General features: G+C 41.8%; 2 protein-coding genes across 8 annotated transcripts in view; one reads left to right on the plus strand and one right to left on the minus strand.

The window, feature by feature from the left end:
* The window catches only part of ELMOD2 (ELMO domain containing 2), a 40640-nt gene extending 18028 nt beyond the window's left edge, over window positions 1-22612 (minus strand). For 3 of the 7 annotated variants that reach the window (XR_014812906.1, XM_084972844.1, XM_084972846.1), the window contains exon 1: window positions 22466-22612. Coding sequence is in view for 2 of the 7 variants with exons in the window: in XM_084972844.1 (XP_084828970.1) it covers window positions 22466-22497 (32 nt within the window). In the remaining 5 variants the exon portion in view is untranslated. Of the gene's footprint in view, window positions 1-126; window positions 639-22465 lie in introns of those variants that run through there. The other 4 variants (XR_014812907.1, XM_021101556.2, XR_014812908.1 and 1 more) reach the window with 2 other exon arrangements.
* Window positions 272-21202, plus strand: LOC146400947 (uncharacterized). The gene is made up of 3 exons (XM_084973780.1): window positions 272-902; window positions 14919-16133; window positions 20686-21202. The coding sequence occupies exon 1, from the start codon at window positions 272-274 to the stop codon at window positions 884-886; it is 615 nt and encodes a 204-aa protein (XP_084829906.1). The 3' UTR covers window positions 887-902; window positions 14919-16133; window positions 20686-21202.
* Window positions 22613-22636: the final 24 nt, after the last annotated feature.

The raw sequence follows: 22636 nt of genomic DNA on the forward strand, positions 1-22636 counted from the left end.
CCTCGATAAGACAGAATCTTTATCCCATAAGAAAAATCTTCAATTCCTAAATGAAGCGGGGTCGGGGAAATGCAAGTCAGGAGTAATTACTCAAAAATGCTCATCTCCTTCCTGCCTTAAACTCACAAATATATCACTCCATTTCCCGAGGGAGTGTCAAATTCGAGATTCCCGCAGATCAGTGCAAAATCAGTGCAATCAAAAATGGGCTGAACTGTGACTTTAAAATGAATCCATCTGTTCCTCGCTCATCAGGACAAAAGAAGCCGAAATGCCAAGCGGAGGAAACGCCAGCTCGCCAGCCCTCGGGGAGCCGCTTGCGCCGAGCCCCCCTTCTGGAGCCTGGCCAAGCCCAGCTCGCGCCCAGCCCAAGGGTGGGAGGGAACCGCTAGCACAAAGCCGCGCCGGCCCTGGCGCCCTGCGCGGACTTTCCGTAGGACACCGCGGGGTTCGCGCGCCCTCAGCTCAGCAGCACCCAAACGGCGCCGGGCAAGAGGAAAAGAAACAGCAGCCACCTCACGAGAGCGGAAGAACTAGGGGGAGCTGGAGCTGCCTCGGTTTCCCCAACTGCAAACTGCCGGCAACGGAAACGACGCTACCCGCGGTCCGCTCCCTGCAAGCACCGCGACCCGGAAGTCGGGAGCCAGGCAGCGGGAACGCCTTCCCCGGGACTCTGCTCGCCCCCGTCCCGCCCCACCTGCTCGCCGATAGGCCCGAGGTCCACCAATCGCTATCTCTGAAAGGACGTCGCTCGGAGCTGCCGCGTCTCGCGTACTCGGATTCCAGGAACGCCCGACGGTTGCCCTGGCAACCGCTCCCTCGAGGCACACCCCACGCCGAAGATTGGTCTTTGGTGCGGCGGCTTCGTAGACTTTTCTCGCTTTGAACTTAAGGTCTTTTGCGTAAGTTGAAACCGTGTACTCCTCCTAGATTCCAGGCACCGGAGAAGCGATGTGCTTTGTATAGTTTTAATAGCGCCAAGGGTACAGAAGCGCTTTCACCTATATTTAATCTTAATTCTGTGGTTTAATTAGTAACAGTCCCACTTCAAGAATGAGAAAACGGAATTTACGTTGAATGACTTGCCCGTGGCAGATAGAGAGCCCTGTACGTTGAGTAAAAAAGTTTGGACTTTGTCCTACAATAATAAAAAGCTAATAGCTGATTCAGCGAACATTCATTCCTTAACTAGTTGTTTTTTTCTGGAAAAAAATAATTTACGGTAATTTATGCACATGATTTTTTAGAAAAATCGAACCTCAAACAGTACATTCATTAATTCAACAAGTATGTGTTGATTGTTATGCACCAGGCAGTGTTGCAAAAGGGAGTCATACAGTCAATAAATGAAAATATTTAGTATGTTAAATGGCACTATAGTAAGGGGTATATTAGGGAAGAGAGGAAGAGTTTTACATACAGGGGAGTCAGAGGGGTATCGGTGTTAAGGGGATATTTGAGCAGTGTTTGGAATGAAGTAAAGGAGTATGTGAAGGGAGAATATTCCAGACGCTAGAGAGTATTTCAGACACTAGAATGGCAAGTGCAAAGGCCTTGAATCAGGAGCATACTTCATAAGTTGGAGGAATAGCAAGAAGGGTAGGGTGGCTGGAGGAGAAAGACCAAGGGGAGAATTAAAACGTAAGTAAAAAGACAAACATATTGAAAAACAACTTTCACTGTCATGCACAACTCCTGGTCCTTCAGCCCCCATGCTCAAAAGGAACCAGTATTAGTTTCTTTATACCTCCAGGGACATTCTGGCAAGTAAAATTATAAATATATATTACATCCCCTGTTACATTACCTCCATCTCCTATTTAACATAAATTTTAACAAAATAGCAGTGCACACTTTTCCACACCTCAACCAACATTTTTTAAAAGGTGCTAGTTGTAAACACTAGACATGTAAAGGGTGTATAAGCCACCATCCCTGCCCCATAGAAGCAACCAACAATCAACTTGGTAATGAAATCTGGATATGTACTATAATAATAAAACACAGACTCAGATCTTGAAAGAAACTTAAAGATCAACTCAATGGATATTTTTCGTTGTACATAAAAAGATTCAGAAAGGCAAAGCAAATTGGCAAGAAGTAGAAACAAACCTTTATTTCAGAGGTCTCTCGGTTATTACACAAGACCTTCATATAATAGAAAGTCAGATAATTCTGTAGTACAGTTATATAATCCTTTTACCTTTTCAGTGTGCTACACTGAAGATAGAGTGGGCAGAAAGGAACATATTTCCTTGTCTCCATGCTGCCTGATGGCCCACTTCTATTCATGTTTCTCTCCAAGAGAGGAGAATGCTAACCTGTTTGGTAAGAATGTGAGAGGCTGACTGAACAGCATTTATTGGGAGCAGGATCACTATACATTAAATTACCATGTGCATATGATTTTCTCTTCTCTCTTCCATGAATTCATTTGCATGTAAGTAGCAGATGCGTTAAACCAGTCCTGTGCCCCGGGGAAGATTGACTTTCTCTCTTTCTCTCCTGTTCTCTATGGCTTCCTTCTTCCATGTGGCTGGCCAAATCCTAAGATTAGAGTTCTGGCTTCAAGGAGGAGGAGGGACCTACTTAGGTTCCTGGACTAACTTGTGTGCTTCTACCAGGCCTTATCAGATATACCTACATGGAAAACAAAGGCTATGGTGTAATGGAGTTCGGTTATATTTTTGAGTAGTACTCAGGAATCTCTGCTTTCTTGGATTTTCAGACTAAACAACCAAGGCTCTGTTGATTTTAGAAACTACTTAATGGAAGGAGTTGGTTGGTATGACTGTTAATTAACCATTTATTACAAGGTTCAGGATTTGATCTATAGAGAATTTAAGTACCATATCAGCGCCCTCTTTGGAGTGCATGAAGTCTGGAATGCAGTGAATTTATAATGAGAAGGAAAACTGTATACTCCTTTTGCTAACGGTGAAATGGATTACCTCTGTGGAAGCATGAAGAATGTTAAGGACAGTGGCAACCCTGCTTGGTTTTATGAGGATTTGTGTTACACTTCCCTGAAACTATGTTAGACCCTTTGACTAGGGAGAACCACTTGGGCATGGATTCCCCTGTGTAATTCTTTTAATGGAAGAACAGGGAAATAGAATGTCAAGGTAGTTTGTTCTCACAGCTACTAGTAGTGGACTTTACCAATGAAAAGAAAGTTTAAGCTACAAAGAATTAAGCCAGTGGGCTGGGATGAAGACAGTAACCCAAATAAAGGAAATAAACATTGAATCAGATAGAACTATTTATGTGATTTAAAAAAAAACAAAACACCCAGGGTGAGGGGGAATAAAGAAGTAGGAAATTTGACAGGATCCCTCAGAGGGTTTGGTGGCATATGAACAATAGTTGGGAGCAGGGAAACCTATTCTGCCTCCTGCATCCACCTCACTGAAGTTAACCTATCAGATCTGTTTCAGTATGCCTGTATGAGTTTAGAGCTAAAGATGCTGAAGAGAAATAGGAAAATCAGGTGTGTTTAATCACAAGACAGTGATTTTAATTCATCTACTAAAGTTGTGGGAGAAAACTTTAATGGGACGATTAAGGTGAGACAATTAACTTGAGAGTCAAGAAATCTTCAAATGACCCCTCGTGGGAGGTCCAAGATTGTATGATAAAGTTAAGTGGTGGAGTAAAACCTCGGGGAGATGAGGATGCAAAATGTACTATATATAGTTTCATCAGAGGAATGGAAGGCAATATTAAGGTATGAAAATTGAAGTTTGGGGCGAATGAAAATTATGGTAGGCAGTGCCAGAATCACTATGAAGCCGAAGATGGAGAAACAAGAATAAATTACCAGTGCTTGCCTTTACCAGGCTAGGGGTCTAATTGGAGCTGTAGCCGCAGGCCTACACCAGAGCCACAGCAACGCAGGATCCGAGCTGCGTCTGCAACCTACACCACAGCTATAACCCACTGAGCAAGGAGAATATGAATATGTATTAGAGTGAATGTGATGAAGGACCTTGTCACTACCAGCCTAAAGCCAAAAGCTTTAAGAGAGAAGTCTGCCCTTCATATACCTTTCTTTCTTTCTTTCTTTTTTCTTTCCTTTTTTTTTTTTTTTTGCTTTTTAGGGCCGAACCTGCAGCATATGGAGATTCCCAGGCTAAGGGTCGAATCGGAGCTGTAGCCGCTGGCCTATACTACACCACAGCCACAGCAACACAGGATCATGAGCATCTACAACCCACACCACAGCTCATGACAATGCCACATCCTTAACCCACTGAGCGAGGCCAGGGACTGAACCCACAACTTCATGGTTCCTAGTCAGATTTGTTTCCGCTGGGCCATGATGGGAACCCCCCTCCCCCCTGCCTGTACTTTTAATTGGACACGCAAAACAGGAGCCCTGAGGATTGCCCCTTTGTAGGATACATCAGGCAATGTCAGATCTTGGAAGGACACAGAAGTGTCCCGTCATTAGGAAACAATGAGAGCAGGAGTGCTAGTCTCCATTAGTGCTTTCTGTGAATCCTCTATTGTCCAAGGGAAAAGACCCTTGGAAATAACTGCTAACTATCATGAGTTAAACAAGTAGTTACCATTATTTAAATTAGCATCTGTTGTGCCAAGCATTGTAAAAACTGTATAAGAGGTTCAACAAGCTGACTGTGACTGGGATTTTTTGGATGATAGGTTCAGCTATCTATCTTGTTTTTTTAAAAAAATTTAACTCTAGGAGTTCCCGTCGTGGTGCAGTGGTTAACGAATCCGACTAGGAACCATGAGGTTGCAGGTTCGATCCCTGCCCTTGCTCAGTGGGTTATAGCTGTGGTGTAGGTTGCAGACGCAGCTCGGATCCTGCGTTGCTGTGGCTCTGGTGTAGGCCTGCGGCTACAGCTCCAATTAGACCCCTAGCCTGGGAACCTCCACATGCCGCAGGAGTGGCCCAAGAAATAGCAAAAAAAAAAAAAAAAAAAAATTAACTCTAGTTGATTTGCAACACTGTGTTAGTGTCAGGTGTACAGCTTCAAATTACTTTCCATTATAAGTTAATATCAGAATTGAATATGGTTCCCTGTGCTATACAGTAGGTCTTTGTTGTTTACCTATTTTATATATAAAGATATATCTATTAATCCCATACTCCTAATTTATTCCCCCTCCCTTTCCCCTTTGGTAATCATAGATTTATTTTCTATGACTATGAATGTTTTGTAAATAAGTTGATTTGTATTATTTTTTAGATTGCACATATAAGTGATGTCATACCATATTTGTCTTTGTCTGACTTCCTTCAATAGTGTGATAATCTCTAGGTCTATCCATGTTGCTGCAAATGGCATGATTTCATTCTTTTTTATGGCTGGTGGTCCTCCATTGTGTATATAACATGACACACCTTCTTTATCCCTTCATCTATCTATGGACACTTAGGCTGCTTCCACATCTTGGCTATTGTGAATAGTGCTGCTATGAACACTGGGCTCCATATAACTTTTTGAATTAGAGTTTTTATCTTTTCCAGATATATGCCAAGGAGCTGAGTTGCTGGATGAAATGGTATCTATTTTTAGTTTTTAAAGGAACCTCTGGACTGTTCCCCATAGTGGTTGTACCCACTTACATTCCCACCAACAGTGTAGAAGGGTTCCCTTTTCAGCCACACTATCTTCTTGCTCTTACTCTGGAAGAGGTCAACCACAGTTTGCTTGTACATGAGAAAGGATGTCTTCCCCAAAGACATCTGACTTCTCCACCTTACTGCTACAATTTGATGGGACTGGATTTAAATATGATCACCATCAAAATTAATTTATTATTTTGATCACATTATGATCTTTACCCAACTTATAAGGAGAAACTCAGGAGACTTGAGATCTGTCAAGGCACATGGACTAGCCAAAAGGTTAATCAATCCAGTTAAGATTCAGAGCTTAGTGAAATCAGTGAAATTCCTACAAATAACTTCAGGCCACCAGAGGAATCCTCTGAATGGTGAACAATAAATTAATCTCCCTCTGGGACCCTGCAAATAAAAAGGAGGTACAACACCTTGAAGGAATATTTGGCAAGTATAAAAAAATATATCATGTGTAGTGGTTCCAGGATGCCGCTGAGACCCTATTCTTCTAACACATTCATACATAATTTTAGAAGTTTCTGACACCACAATGCATGCAAATTGGAGGCTTTGGATGAAATATAACACTGCCACCTAGTGTCGCCCACTGGAATTTTTGGACTCAAAAACATACTGATTATGGCGCTGGAGAGGAGGTTTGCCATCACATGCTGTTAGGCTCTGATAAAAACAGTCTCCATAACTTAAGAGCAGTAAATTATATTAAGATCTGAACTACCTATGATATGATATGAGTGATATCAGAAAGAGGCCATGATAAAGAGGAAGCTACACAAGAAAATTCTCAAATGGAATTTGTGTCGTGAGACACAAGTTATATATAGTACACAGCAGGTAGTAATTCTGCTTTCAAACTAATTCACAGTTCACTTCTGTCGTTGAACTGTCTAAACCTCATGACTCATTACTGAAATGAAACAACCTTCTTGGTTTATCTGTGAGAGGTCCTGCATAAAAGTCAGCTACTCCCAAACTCATTCTATGAGGCCACCATCACCCTGATACCAAAACCAGACAAAGATACCACAAAAAAAGAAAACTACAGGCCAATTTCACTGATGAACATCGATGCAAAAATCCTCAACAAAATACTAGCAAACCACATCCAACAATACATTAAAAGGATTATACATCATGATCAAGTGGGATTTATCCCAGGGATGCAAGTGTTCTTCGATATCCACAAATCATCAGTGTGATACACCACATTAACACACTGAAGAATAAAAACCATGTGATCCTCTCAATAGATGCGGGAAAAGCCTTTGACAAAATCCAACACCCATTTCTGATAAAAACCCTTCAGAACATGGGCATAACGGGAACCTACCTCAACATAATAAAGCCCATATATGACAAACCCACAGTGAACGTCATTCTCAATGATGAAAAGCTGAAAGAATTCCCACTGAGATCAGGAACAAGACAAGGATGTCTGCTCTCACCACTACTCTTCAACATAGTTTTGGAAGTCCTAGCCACAGCAATCAGAGAAGTAAAAGAAATTAAAGGAATCCAAATTGGAAAGCAAGAAGTAAAACCATCACTATTTGCAGATGACATGATACTATACCTAGAGAATCCTAAAGACTCTACCAGAAAACTGTTAGAGCTCATCCACGAATTTGGCAAAGTCGCAGAATACAAAATGAATACACAGAAATCGACGGCATTTCTATACACTAACAATGAAAGAGCAGAAAAAGAAATTAGGGAAGCAATCCCGTTTACCATCGCATCCAAAAGAATAAAATACCTAGGAGTAAACCTACCTAAAGAGACAAAAGACCTGTATTCTGAAAACTATAAGACCCTGATGAAAGAAATCAAAGATGACACAAACAGATGGAAATATATACCATGCTCGTGGATTGGAACAGTCAATATTATCAAAATGACTATACTACATAAGGCGATATACAGATTCAATGCAATCCCTATTAAATTACCAAGGACATTTTTCACAGAACTTGAACAAAATATTTTAAAGTTTGTTTGGAAGCACAAAAGACCCAGAATAGCCAAAGACATCCTGAAAAAGAAAAATGGAGCTGGAGGAATTAGGCTCCCGGACTTCAGACTATACTACAAAGCAACAATCACCAAAACCATATGGTACTGGCACAAAGACAGAAATATAGATCAGTGGAACAGGATAGAAAGCCCAAAATTAAACCCACGCACCTACAACCAACTAATCTATGACAAAGGAGGCAAGAATATACGATGGAGAAAGGACAGCTTGTTCAGTAAGTGGTGCTGGGAAAACGGGACAGCCACATGGAAAAGAATGAAATTAGAACACTCCCTAACATCATACACAAAAATAAACTCCAAATGAATTGAAAACCTAGATATAAGACCAGACACTATAAAACTCTTAGAGGAAAACATAGGCCAAACACTCTCTGACATAAATGACAGCAACATCTTCTCAGATCCACCTCTCAGAGTATTGACAATAAAAACAAAAATAAACAAATGGGACCTAATTAAACTTAAAAGTTTGTGCACAGCAAAGGAAACCCTAAACAAAATGAAAAGACAACCCACAGAATGGGAGAAAATCTCTGCAAGTGAGTCAACTGACAAGGGATTCATCTCCAAAATTTACAAACAACTTCTGCAGCTCCATACCAAAAGAAAAAAAAAAAAAAAAACCCATTCAAAAAATGGGCATATATACACAGACAGTTCTCCAAAGAAGACATACAGATGGCCAAAAAACACATGAAAAGATGTTCAACATCACTCATTATTAGAGAAATGCAAATCAAAACCACTGTGAGGTACCACCTTACACTAGCCAGAATGGCCATCATCAAAAAGTCTACAAACAAGAAGTGCTGGAGAGGGTGTGGAGAAAAAGGAACTCTAGTACACTGTTGGTGGGATTGTAAATTGGTGCAACCACTGTGGAAAGCAGCATGGAGATTCCTCAGAAAACTAAACATAGAACTACCATTTGATCCAGCAATCCCACTCCTGGGCATCTATCCAGAGAAAACCATGACTCACAAAGACACATGTACTCCAATGTTCATTGCAGCACTATTTACAATAGCCAAGACATGGAAACAACCTAAATGTCCATCGACAGAGGAGTGGATCAGGAAGACGTGGTACATACACACAATGGAATATTACTCAGCCATTAAAAAGAACGAAATACTGGCATTTTTAGCAACATGAATGGACCTAGAAATTATCATGCTAAGTGAAGTCAGCCACACAATGAGACACCAACATCAAATGCTTTCACTGACATGTGGAATCTGAAAAAAGGACAGACCGAACTTCTTTGCAGAACAGATGCTGACTCACAGACATCGAAAAACTTATGGTCTCCAGAGGAGACAGTTTAGGGGGGGTGGGGGGATGTGTTTGGGCTGTGGGATGGAAATCCTGTGAAATCAGATTGTTATGATCATTATACAACTACAGATGTGATAAATTCATTTGACTAATTAAAAAAAGTCAGCTACTATTTGCTGTATGGACAGTAAAAATCCAGTCACACAATGTAAAGGTAAGGTCAAGCAATGGGCTGGGTTGAGAGCAGTGTACAAGGCAGTGGAGGGAGAACTTAGATCTTTGCTACAGGGCAAAGTCTGGACATTTAAAGAGTCACAGGCAGTAACCAATAGGGGAATAGGTCTGTGGGCATTAGCAATAGGGCCAGCCTAGGGGGTGCAGTTGTAGAATCACAGAGGCGCCTACACTAAGAGTTGTGTTAGTTCAAGAAGGAAGATGGAGTTCCAAGCTGATGCCTTACCGTTTCCTGGAAGTAGCCACCTGGGTGATTTAAGTGGGTACAATACTGCCAAAGCCATGTTGTATGGGTGAAATAATCACATAATCCACTTGTCTCTTATCTTACGGATGTGGTAAGAGCACTGAATGATAATAAAAATATCGAAGTACCATTTAAAGATGGTATTTGATATACAATGGAATATTACTGCACCATATAAAAATGAAATAATGCCACTTGCAGTAACATGGATGGACCTAGAGATTATCATACTAAGTGAAGTAAATCAGACAAAGACAACTATATGATATCACTTATATGTGGAATCTAAAGTATGATAAAATTAACTTATTTACAAGACAGAAACAGACTCACAGACACAGTAAAAAATCTTACAGTTCCCAAAGGGGAAAGGAGGGGGAGGAGGCACAATTAGGAGTTTGGGATTAACATATACATGCCACTATATAAACAATAGATAAACAAGGATCTACAGTATAGCACAGGGAACTATATTCAATATCTTATAATAACCTACAGTGGAAAAGAATCTGAAAAAGAATATATTTGTGCCTATTATATATAAGATATTCTTTTTTTTTTTTGTCTTTTTGTCTTTTTAGGGCCACACCTGTGGCATATGGAGGTTCCCAGGCTAGGGGTCGAATCAGAGCTGTAGCCGAAGGCCTACGCCACAACCACAGCAACACAGGATCCAAGCCGCGTCTGCAACCTACACCACAGCTCATGGCAACACCAGATCCTTAACCCACTGAATGAGGCCAGGGGTTGAACCTGCATCCTCATGGGTTAGTCAGGTTAACCACTGAGCCATGACGGGAACTCCAATATATTCTTTATATACGTATATATAAAACAATTGCTTTGCTGTACACCTGAAACTAACATAACATTGTAAATAGCTATACTTCAATAAAAAAATTAAAAAATAAAGACAGCATTTGGAAAATCTCCTGGGTACAATTATCTAAGCATAAAAGCCAGTGAACAATATACAGGATTACTACTCATAGCCTCTAGAGGATCAAAATGATTTTGACATTTATTTTATCTTGGGCTAAAGCCCAAACACTGTCAAAGGCTATTTGGCCCCTTATCATACATCTCTCTGAACCAAAGAATGCATCCTACACTCCAGCATACAAAAACAGGCCCACCACATCCCAACATAACATGGACATATCACATTCCTCATCATCTCTAAAGCAGTTGTTAAATTGATACTAGAACCGGTAGTTCAAACATTACTGGAAGTATAGTGTAAAGATATGGAGGGCTGGCTGGATCAGTTAGGTAAATATGTGCTTTGTCCAAATATGAGGAGCAGTAAAAGGGGAAACAATTTTTAAAAGGGTTTTGGGTGCTATTGATGCATATAGTTCTGGACATCAATTCTATCAAGCAGTTCTCAGACACCAGCTGGGTGACCTCTAATTCAACTCAATTCTGACACTATCCACCTGGAGGTAGTGTCAGATCCTACAAGACTGACCCCCCACCCACTCACTTCCAACACCCATCCCAAGTCCAGGTTGTCACCTGTGCTTCTTACCCACTAGCATAGATTAGAGGTTGTAATGGTCCCTTCCTTGGGTTTGATTTGCTAGAGCAGCTCACAGAACTCAAATATTTGACTTACTAGATTACTGGTTATGATAAAGGGATATAACTCAGGAAGAGCCAGGTGGAAGAGATGCCTAGGGCAAGGTGTGAGGAAAGGGGGTGGAATTCCATGCCCTCCCCAGGTGCCCCTCTCTCCTGGAATCCCAACTTGTTCTCCAGCCTGGAACCTCTTCACTCCTTGTCCTTTTTAGGTTTTACGAAGACCTCATTGCATAGGCACAACTGATTAAATAATTGGTCCTTGATGACTGAACTCAATCTCCAGCCCCTTTCCCATCCCTGGAGGTTGAGGGTGTGACTAAAAGTTCAAGCCTCTAATCACGTAGTTGGTTCCTCTGGCAACCTGCCAATAATTGGAACATTACCGGACACCATTGCTTCAATTGGTGGATTCCTTTCCTATCCCGACTTGCTGAGGTTAAGTATTTACTCTCCTGAATTATTTTTTTATTTTTCTTTTTTTTGATTTTCATTGTTTAAACTAAAAAGTTTTTGTTTCTTTGCTTTTTAGAATTTTTTTTAAATCAATTTACCTATGTCCCTTATAATACACTGTTAAGTTTGGCTTGTTCTTGGACTTTCCAAAACTCCTATCTGCTGACACTCGGTCTTTATGTGCCCTTCTAAATTCTCTTTGTTGTGATAAAAACCAGACGTCTGCTACTTGTCCCAGATGCCCTGGCCAGCTGTGTTCTCATTACATTTTGCCAGTGGGAGGCAGCTGTGCCAGATTAGAGGGTGCAAAAAAGGGTTCAATTCCATCTCCAGGCAGCTAGGTTAGTTTTTCTGCTTCTTTTCTAGGTCTCCTATGTGGTCACCTGGTTTTCATTGGGAAGAGGGCCAGTGGGGCTCAGCAGCCTACATGATGCTTTTGTGTGAATCATATAAGATGTCCTCCTTGTTCTGAACTGACACAGTCCTGCACCAGAGTCCTGGACCAGGTGCTAATTTCAGCTCTCACCTAGGCAGGGCCCTTCCTATAGGACACAGCCAGCATAATCATATTCAGAGATCCTGGGGACTGGAATCTTTTTCAGGATACCAACCTTGCCGGTAGTTATTTTCCAACAGGGACTACATCTACCTGAACCTCCAAGTTGTCTCTGGCTTCTAGATCCTCTATTACTGTCCTCTGCTTACTGCTAACATCCTTGCATCAATCAAAATGCTTTCAGTTCCAAATGATAGGAATCCCAGATGAAAGTAAATTTTTTTTTTTTTTTTCGTCTTTTTGCCATTTCTTGGGCCGCTCTCGCGGCATATGGAAGGCTCCCAGGCTAGGGGTCGAATCGGAACTGCAGCTGCCAGCCTACACCAGAGCCACAGCAACGCAGGATCCAAGCCGCGTTTGTAACCTACACCACAGCTCAAGGCAACGCCGGATCGTTAACCCACTGAGCAAGGGCAGGGACCGAACCCGCAACCTCATGGTTCCTAGTCGGATTCGTTAACCACTGCGCCACGACGGGGACTCCTGAAACTAAATTAATGAAAGAAATGAATTGGCTCTCGAAACTAAAATGACCAAAGATAAACATGGATCAAGGCATACTGGATTAGACAGAAAATCGCATGGAATCCTCTTGGCTCTGCTTTCATTTGCATTGGCTTTATTCTCAGGCATACTCTCCCTTCCTACTGGAAAGATGGCCCTAGAAACTCTAAGCCTAGTTTAGAAAGTCTTGTAATTGAGTTTTACTGACCAGCTTGTGTTAAGTGGTTAAGTTGAACTAACCTCTACGTGCAGGGTCACAGAATATGATGATCGTGCCACATGTAAAACCCTTACCACAAAAACTGAGAGGAGAGGAGATCGCTTCCTCTATCAGTTATCTATTGCGGGAACACAAGCAATTCCTGATTTTGTGTCTTCAGATAAGAATCTGTTATATCTTATGATTCCTGGGGTTGGCTGGCTTCATGTGGGCAGTTCTGCTGGTGTCCTGTGGGGTCCCCCACACAGATGCATCCTGTTGGAGAGTGGCTAGTACTGCAACATCCAATATGACCTCTCATCTTTGTGCTCCTCTCCATGGAACCGCTAAGCATTCCATAATCTGGCTTGGACTTCCTTATGGCATGACAGTTGGGCTCCAAAGGGAGAAGACAAAAGCTGCCAGTCCTCTCTGGAGTTCCCACTGTGGCTCAGCAACTTACGAACCCTACTAGTATCCATGAGGATGCAGGTTCGATCCCTGGCCTCACTCAGTGGGTTATTGATCCGGCACTGCCGTGACCTGTGGTGTAGGTCACAGACACAGCTCAGATCCTGCGTTGCTGTGGCTGTGGTGTAGGCTGGCATCTGTAGCTGTGATTCAACCCCTAGCCTGGGAACTTCCATATGCCACACCTGTGGCCCTGAAAAGGTGGGGAAAAAAAAAAGTTGCCACTCCTCTTAGAGCCTGGCTAATGAGCTCCTAGAACATCCACTGTGCTAATTTCCATGAATGAGAATGAGTTATTAGGTGGGCTCAGAAGCTCCACTCTGCCTGGAAGGAGCTATAAGCATAGATGGAAGCTCCCCTGCGGAAAACCGAGGCGTTGTCATCACAGGAAGGCAACTGAAAAAAAACAAACAAACCCAAAGCCCACTTCACTCCTCACTGGCCCATACTGAACCATCTGATGCTTATTCCTTCTCTGTACCACATTCCTGTTTGTGTTCATTGAGTTGTTGGATCACAAACTTTGTTCGCTGGAAGGGACATCCTCCATTTGCCTGCAGCTAGGCCTCTTAGTTTAGGGAACAATCCCGGAAACTTGATAGCTCCTTTTCTGATAACCAGGCTAGTTTAGGTACATTCAGGCATATGAGACAAATTTTTATAAATACTGTTAATTTGTAGAATATAATGGCCAAGGGACATAATGGAATCCCCCTCACTGGTGGCAAAGGATGTGCTGTCTTCATTAAGTATCTCGAGATGACTTAGGCAAAGAGGACAAACTAGGTAATCTATATATTTTTCTAAGCCTAATCTATGATTCTGTGGAATGCTACCATGCACTGATGCTCAAAGTAGTTCCTCGGGGAGTTCCCGTTGTGGCGCAGAGGTAATGAACCCAACTAGTAGCCATGAGGATTTGGGTTCAATCCCTGGCCTCGCTCAGTGGGTTAGGGATCCGCTGTTGTTGTGAGCTGTGGTGTAGGTCACAGATGCAGCTCAGATCCTGAGTTGCTGTGGCTGTGGTGTAGGCCAGCAGCTGTAGTTCCTATTCCACCCCTAGCCTGGGAACTTCCTTATGCTGCAGGTGTGGCCCTAAAAAGCCCCCCCCCCAAAAAAAAAATGAAGAAAAGAAAAAAAGAGTGTAGTTCCTTGGACCAGCCACATCAGTATCATCTGAGACTTGTTAGAAATATAAATTTGGTGGTCCCAGCCTTAACCTACAGAATCAGAAACTCTGAGAGTGGGCCCAGAAATCTGTGTTTACCACAGTTTCTAGGTGATTCTTGTGTAGACTACACTTTGAGAAGAATGGCTGTCATAGATGATCCATCAAAGTCCCTCAGAGTATTGTCACCCTTTAGACTGAGGTTAACTAACAAGGTCTTGATGGCTATAAGGCTGGTAATACCACCAGAGGACACTGTCCCCATTCCTATTATTGTAGCAAATATTTCTCTTTAGCCTGGTGATTCTCTACTTCTCATGGCCTGAGTGTGACACTAATTAAAAAAAAATATTGGAGAATGCACCTTCATTCTTTACCTACTGGACTTCCTGGAGTGCTATGTACTGCTGGCTTCAATGGTAGCAGGTAGTGACTACAGGTGGTTAGTTGTGATTATAGCTCAATTGTACCATAGGTTTGTGTTTCAATCAATACCTATGATCTGTAAACCACCCTGAAATGCAGGGGGGAACATCATATGAAAATGTCTAAGACATGGCCTTTCTCTTCTAGGGTCTTCCAGTTGACCCCTGGACAACACGGGTTTGAACTCCACTTATATATGGATTTTTTTCAATGAGTATGTACTACAGTATTACACCATCCAAGACTGGTGAGGGGACTGAGGGTACAGAGGAACCAAGGCTGCACCGGACCAACTGTGAGGTTCTCTTCCACTGCCCAGAGGGTCGATGCCCCTAGCCCTTTCGTTGTTCAAAGGTCAAGGGTAAGTGCATAACAATTAAAGAGTATGCAGACTGGGTCCTGAGAGAGGACCCAAGTGTTGCAAGAATTCAAAGAGGATAGAGATTCCTTTATATGGGTGATCAATGAAGACTTCATGGAGGAAGTGGCATTTCAGCTGAGTCCTGGATACTTGGGTAGGAATATGTTTATATGTGTGTGTAGGGGGGTGTAGCCCATGTTTGTGAATGAAGGAGAAAGTGGAGTCAAGAACCTTCCAGTGATGCTTGTATCCCCAGCAACTGGATCAGGGACTGGCACCAAGCAGGTGCTCAGTGCGTATGCCATGTTCTGACCCACTGACTAACCGCTGACTCGTCTGTTTTTCTTTTCTTTGGAGAAAAGACAAGAGAAGAAATAACTACATAAAGTATAAAAATCATTTGGAAGATACATGCTGCTTTCAAAAACTTTAAGATGGGAGAGCAAAGTGCTTTTTGGAATCTTGAAAACATGGTACTTGGTGAATGTGAGTGACATGAGCTTTTGAGTGCTACGTCAGAGGCATATCCAGAGCTGGAAAGGGAGGTGGAACCAGATGGTGTGAGGCCCTGGATTCCAGGCCAACCCTCTTGACTTGTAACAGGGCATTGCTGAAGGATTTTTGAGCATAGTCTGCTGTGGGAAAAGTAATAAGTGGCATCAGTGAGAAAGTGAGCCCTGCCTTTGGTGAACACCAATCGAGAACCAAAATGCACTGAGCACTTACATAATGATGGGGAATAGAATAAATGCTATTCTATTGGACTCAGCAAACTTGTCATCCCATCTTGCTATTAAGAAACTCAGGGGCTTGAGGAGGATGAAAAACCTTTCCTAACACTGTACTGCTGGTGGATGGACATTGTTTGCTTTCCCACACTGTAAACAAGTTCCATATTGGAGTTCCTGTTGTGGCGCAGCAGAAACGAATCCGACTAGTATCCATGAGGATGCAGGTTCAATCCCTGGCCTCAATCAGTGAGTCAGGGATCTGGCATTGCTGTGAGCTGTGGTGTAGGCCAGCAGCTGTAGCTCTGATTCAACCCTTAGCCTGGGAACTTCCTTAGGTCAAGGGTGCAGCCCTAAAAATGAAATTTAAAAAAAGTTCCATATTTAACATGGATAGTCTCTTTTCCTTTTTAATAATACTATACTTCTTCTTAGTTATACTGATTTCTTGAACCCCGAAACTAGTCATTGAATGACTGGGGGTGTTCAGTGTTTTGAGAAAATTTCTAGTTTTGATTTGGGGGAAGCTGATGTGGCAGAGATGGATAACAGACCACTGAAGATTAGTAACATCACTCTAGGCAAAAGTGTTGGTGAGAAGCAGCGGCCCAGCCGGGGACTACCTTACCTCTAGTTCTTTTGCCTCTAGTTCTCGCCAATAAAATTTGAGCAGAATAAAAAATACAACAAACTAGTGACAATAACAAAAACAATGCAAACTCACAGAGATAGAGAACAAATGAGTGGTGACCAGTGGGGAAGACGGATGGGGGGAGAGACTAAGAGGTAGAAACTATTAAATATAAAATAAGCTATAAGGATATACTGTACAACATGGGGAATATAGTCCAAATTTTATAACTACAAATGGAGTTTTAAATTTTAAAGTATAACCTTTAAAAATTGTGACTCGCTAGACTGTCCATATCTATAAGTTATATAATATTGTGCAGCAACTCTGTCAATGAAAAAAAAAAGTGTGTTAATTCTGGTCTGAGTTTCTTCTCCACACACTTTCCCTCAATCCTACAGTAGAATAAAAAGGATTCTGAAACCTGAGAGGAGCGGGGAGCCCCACAATGACAGGGCCTAGTACTCTGAGCGATCACTTTGAAAGCTACTAGCCAGTGAGACCTTACTTGAGCAAGAACAGAACTTTCAGGAGTGATGGCACAGAGGGTTAAGGATCTGGCACTGTCACTGCAGCAGCTTGGGTTGCTGCTCTGGCAAGGGCTGGATCCCTGGTCTGGGAACTAGAACTTCCACATGCCCTTGGTGCAGCCAAAAAAAGGGAATGAAACTTTTATTGTATTAAGCCATGGAGATTTAGGGGTCCAAATGTTCCTGAAGCTGGTCATAATTTAATTTATCAGTTGTTAGTACATTTAAATCATCATTATGAAGTAAGGAAATAGTGAATATGAATAAAATGTGTTTCTTTGGATTTGTAACTTGGATTGTATAAAGATTTGACTTATAATGGCATACAGCTTGTAGTAAAATGCCAAAATGTTTAGAAATAAGAAAAGCAGTAAGCTTGCCTTTTCACCATTTGGATCTAAGAGTCTGGGTACAGTTACAAAATATTTCTACAACTAAGGAGTCTGTCACACAAAGCCTGAGTTTTTTTTTTCTTTATGTAATCCTTTCTTCTTCTTTCTCTCCATACATTTCTTTTTTCCCCCGGCTGTACAGCATGGGGATCAAGTTACTCTTACATGTATACATTTTTTTTCCCACCCTTTGTTCTGTTGCAATATGAGTATCTAGACATAGTTCTCAATGCTACTCAGCAGGATCTCCTTGTAAATCTATTCCAAGTTGTATCTGATAACTCCAAGCTCCCGATCCCTCCCACTCCCTCCCTCTCCCGTTGGGCAGCCACAAGTCTATTCTTTTCTGTGGAGATGTTCATTTGTGCTGGATATTAGATTCCAGTTATAAGTGATATCATATGGTATTTGTCTTTGTCTTTCTGACTCATTTCACTCAGTATGAGAGTCTCTAGTTCCATCCATGTTGCTGCAAATGGCATTATGTCATTCTTTTTTATGGCTGAGTAGTATTCCATTGTGTATTTATACCACATCTTCCTAATCCAATCATCTGTTCATGGACATTTGGGTTGTTTCCATGTCTTGGCTATCGTGAATAGTGCTGCAATGAACATGCGGGTGCATGTGTCTCTTTTAAGTAGAGTTTTGTCCGGGCATATGCCCAAGAGTAGGATTGCAGGGTCATTTGGAAGTTCTATGTATAGATTTCTAAGGTATCTCCTAACTGTTCTCCATAGTGGCTGTACCAGTTTACATTCCCACCAGCAGTGCAGGAGGGTTCCCTTTTCTCCTCAGCCCCTCCAGCACTTGTTATTTGTGGACTTATTAATGACGGCCGTTCTGACTGGTGTGAGGTGGTATCTCATGGTAGTTTTGATTTGCATTTCTCTTATAATCAGCAATGTTGAGCATTTTTTTCATGTGTTTGCTGGCCATTTGTATACTTCCTTGAAGAACAGTCTATTCAGGTCTTTTGCCCATTTTTCCATTGGGTGATTGGCTTTTTTGTTGTTGAGTTGTATAAGTTGCTTATACATTTTAGAGATTAAGCCCTTGTCTGTTGCATCGTTTGAAACTATTTTCTCCCATTCTGTAAGTTGTCTTTTTGTTTTCTTTTTGGTTTCCCTTGCTGTGCAAAAGCTTTTCAGTTTGATGAGGTCCCATGGGTTTATTTTTGCTCTTATTTCTGTTGCTTTAAGAGACAGACCTGAGAAAATATTCATGATGTTGATGTCAGAGAGTGTTTTGCCTATGTTCTCTTCTAGGAGTTTGATGGTGTCTTGTCTTATATTTAAGTCTTTCAGCCATTTTGAGTTTATTTTTGTGCATGGTGTGAGGGTGTGTTCTAATTTCATTGCTTTGCATGCAGCTGTCCAGGTTTCCCAGCAATGCTTGCTGAATAGACTTTCTTTTCCCCATTTTATGTTCTTGCCTCCCTTGTCAAAGATTAATTGACCATAGGTGTCAAGGTTTATTTCTGGGTTCTCTATTCTGTTCCATTGGTCTGTCTGTCTGTTTTGATACCAGTACCACACTGTTTTGATGAATGTGGCTTTGTAATATTTCTTGAAGTCTGGGAAAGTTATGCCCCCTGCTTGGTTTTTGTTTCCAGGATTGCTTTGGCAATTCTGGGTCTTTTGTGGTTCCATATAAATTTTTCGATTGTTTGTTCTAGTTCTGCGAAAAATGTCATGGGTAATTTGATAGGGATTGCATTGAATCTGTAGATTGCTTTGGGTAGTATGGCCATTTTTACAATATTGATTTTTCCAATCCATGAACATGGAATATCTTTCCATTTCTTTACATCTTCTTTAATTTCTTTGATTAAAGTTTTATTGTTCTCGGCATGTAAGTCCTTTACTTCCTTGGTGAGGTGTATTCCAAGTTATTTGATTTTGTGAGGTGCAATTTTAAAAGGTACTGTATTTTTGTATTCCTTTTCTAATATTTCATTGCTGGTATACAGAAATGCAACTAACTTCTGAATGTTCATCTTATATCCTGCTACTTTGCTGAATTTATTAATCAGTTCAAGTAGTTTTGGGGTTGAGTCCTTAGGATTTTCTATGTATAGTATCATGTCGTCTGCATACAGTGACAGTTTTATCTCTTCTCTTCCTATATGGATGCCTTTTATTTCTTTTGTTTGTCTAATTGCTGTGGCTAGGACTTCCAAAACTATGTTGAAGAGCAGTGGTGAGAGTGGGCATCCCTGTCTTGTTCCAGATTTGAGTGAGAAAAAGCCTGAGTATTTTAAATAAATTAATCATTCTTCTGTGCTTAGCATGATGGCCTCCTTGGGTTTTTCAACAAAGATAGACTATGTGAAAAAATTAAAGCACTAGCTGTTCTTCCATTAGATCTCCTGTTTTTTTCCCTCTGATATCAGTGAAAATCCAGTGATACTCAGAAGCAGTTAGATCCAAAAATTTAGAAAGATTTAACAGTTAGAAACTCTTGCCTATTAAATTACTTCCCTTCAGTTTAGCAATATGGACAATAATCCCAGGATTTTTTTTTTTTTTCTGTGAAAAGGTACTTGTTCAATTAGACCCGTCTGCACTGAGGTTTTTCTTTATCTCTACAGCAGTGGCCTGTAAATGAGCAAGATAATTAAGCCTACCCAAATTTTGTTTGGCTCTCAATGCACTGACCTTACCCACAAGGTTTATGTGTGCAGGCTTGTTTCAATAAATTTATTGTTTACTTGGGGGGATTAGGATCTTAAGCAGCTTTTCCTTCTCTGTTTCTCATGGTCCCTGTGGAAACAGGCATTTAACCCACAGCCAGCTCTTTTTTCCCCAGAGCTCGTCTACCCAGCATGGCAAAGAAATAGGGAGCCCTCTTTTCCCAGGCATCCATGCACAAATATCCTTCTCTAGACTATTAACTTTCTTAACCATTGACACTAATGTGTGTAAGTACATTTCTTAATGTACCAGTAATTCAGTCTGCTTTGAACATAGGTGTAACTTACGCTAATTTGGGGGAACTCTATCCTCAAGTATGTAGGGATATGTAGCAAAAAGAAAGGTAGATACCCACCATACTAAAGGAATTCAGAGAAGGGGAGATCACCATAATCTGCTGTAGTCAGGTTTTTTTTTTTTTTTTTCTTTTTTCCTTGTCTTTTTGCCATTTCTTCGGCCGCTCCTGCGGTATATGGAGGTTCCCAGGCTAGGGGTCTAATCGGAGCTGTAGCCACCGGCCTATGCCAAAGCCACAGCAACTCGGGATCTGAGCCACGTCTGCAACCTACACCACAGCTCATGGCAATGCTGTATCCTTAACCCACTGAGCAAGGCCAGGGATCGAACCTGCAACCTCATGGTTCCTAGTCGGATTCGTTAACCGCTGAGTCACGATGGGAACTCCTGTCGTCAGGTTTTGATTCATGAAACAGATAAAACTCGAGTGAGACCTTGAGAGGTGGAAAAGAGTTGAATAGTCAGGGAGGAGGTGGGGAATCCTGGGTGGAGGATAAACATCAAGAGAAAAGGAATAGAAACAGAAGAGAAACGTGACATGTGCAGGGTGGATAAAGAAGAGAATCTGGCAGGTCCTTGAGGCACATAAGAGCATATTGGGAAGTAATCTAGAGAAAGCAGAGTGCAGCCTCCAGGAAGAGTGGAGCTACTGAACAAGAGTAACAGCTGACACTAGTGAACTGGGAAGATTACCTGGTAATCTTCTGGAGTGAAGAGTGGACTGCAAGGGTAGATGGGACAGTCTGACTACTGTTGCAAGAATATGGGTTATTGGGGTAGTGGGTGGCAACAAAAATGCAAATATGGAAAATGAGACATTTCAAAGGAGGATCATAAAGATTTATAAATGATGGAATATAATGAAAAAGAGTAAACTAATCAGAACTAAGGCACCACTGATAAAAGTTAAAGGACCCTGGGAAGACAGCTAGCTTAGTGAGGAAGTTTGGCCATCTTGAGTTTGATGTGGGACATCCAGAAAGTGCTGAGAAGGCAACTGAAAATGTGAACCTGGAATTCAAGTTAAGAGAGCAACGAAATATTGATCTGGAGATATCTTTGTGTTTCCTTCCCCCACCTCAATCTACTCTACATCTTTTTTTTACCCTGCCTCATAAGCCAGGAGGAAGGCTCTTGTGATCTGGTACATCAAGCTGAATTCCTTTCCTTCTGGCTTCCAGTAGAGCTTAACCAAGCGAAGCACTGGCAAGAGACTGAAGGAGAATAAAATGGAGATATTTATTCCTACTGGCTTCCTTGTTGGGGCTCTGGCTGGATCACTGCCTAACTGAAGACTACAATTCTTAGCCATTCACTCATGAGAAAATACAGCCTATAATGGCATCCTCGGACTGGCTGTGTTCAAATCTTTCTCCTCTCATGGGACCAGAAACTAGCCCAGTGGTGCTGGTTTGAAACCGAATGCTTGTTACCAGACACTGCTGGGGAGTCCCAAACAAGAAAAAATGATCAGAGCAGAGGACCCGAATAGCAAATCGTGTTCAAGTTGTCCCAGGAGACTATCACCTTACTGATACTCCCCTAGTGTTTCCCACTAATGCCTTGAACTTGGCAAAGGCTGGGCAAATTTCCCTTGGGCTGTCATTCATCATATTTACAACTTTTTTCTTTCACAAAAGTTGACCCTCTGCTCCTTTCTTAGTGGAGGGGATACCAAAAAATTAAAAAAATAAATGTAGAGTTTAAGCTGAAGGTCTGGGCCCGGTCACTCCTCACACAAATATCTAAGCCTCCTACATCATTTGGGTGTTTGATAGCTCCAAGAGACATATTTTCTTTAGAAACCTCTATGTACAAGGTTTGTAGAAGAACCGCTTACAGCAAGTTGCTCAATTTTACTATGGCTCCATTTTCTTAAAGTATAAAATGAAGATAATTAAGAGCATATTAGGTAGATGCTACTGTATCTTCATTTTATACTTTAAAAAATTTGGTCGCTGGAATGTCGTTTGGGCTTAACGAGATAATATATGCAAACTGTTAGCTCAGCGTCACTTCCTAGACAGTTACGAGTACAATAAAGTTATTAAGCACTTACCTGGAGCCAGGCAGCGGGGAGCTTTCCCACATTTTGTCTCATTTAGTAACCAGCAGCCCTGGCAAGCGGTTCAGGAGTCTGAGCGCCGAGCCACAGGATAGGAGGCCAAGGGGGCAGAGGTTCCGTGAGGGGAGCTCACTGAGGGCTGGGGTTCCCAGCCAGCCGGGGAGG

This window comes from Sus scrofa, chromosome 8 (genome assembly GCF_054392235.1).
Source record: "Sus scrofa isolate SSC_HxYL_T2T_F1_AM1 chromosome 8, Sscrofa_HxYL_maternal_Yorkshire_Landrace_v2.0, whole genome shotgun sequence".
NCBI classification, from domain to species: Eukaryota; Metazoa; Chordata; class Mammalia; order Artiodactyla; family Suidae; genus Sus; species Sus scrofa.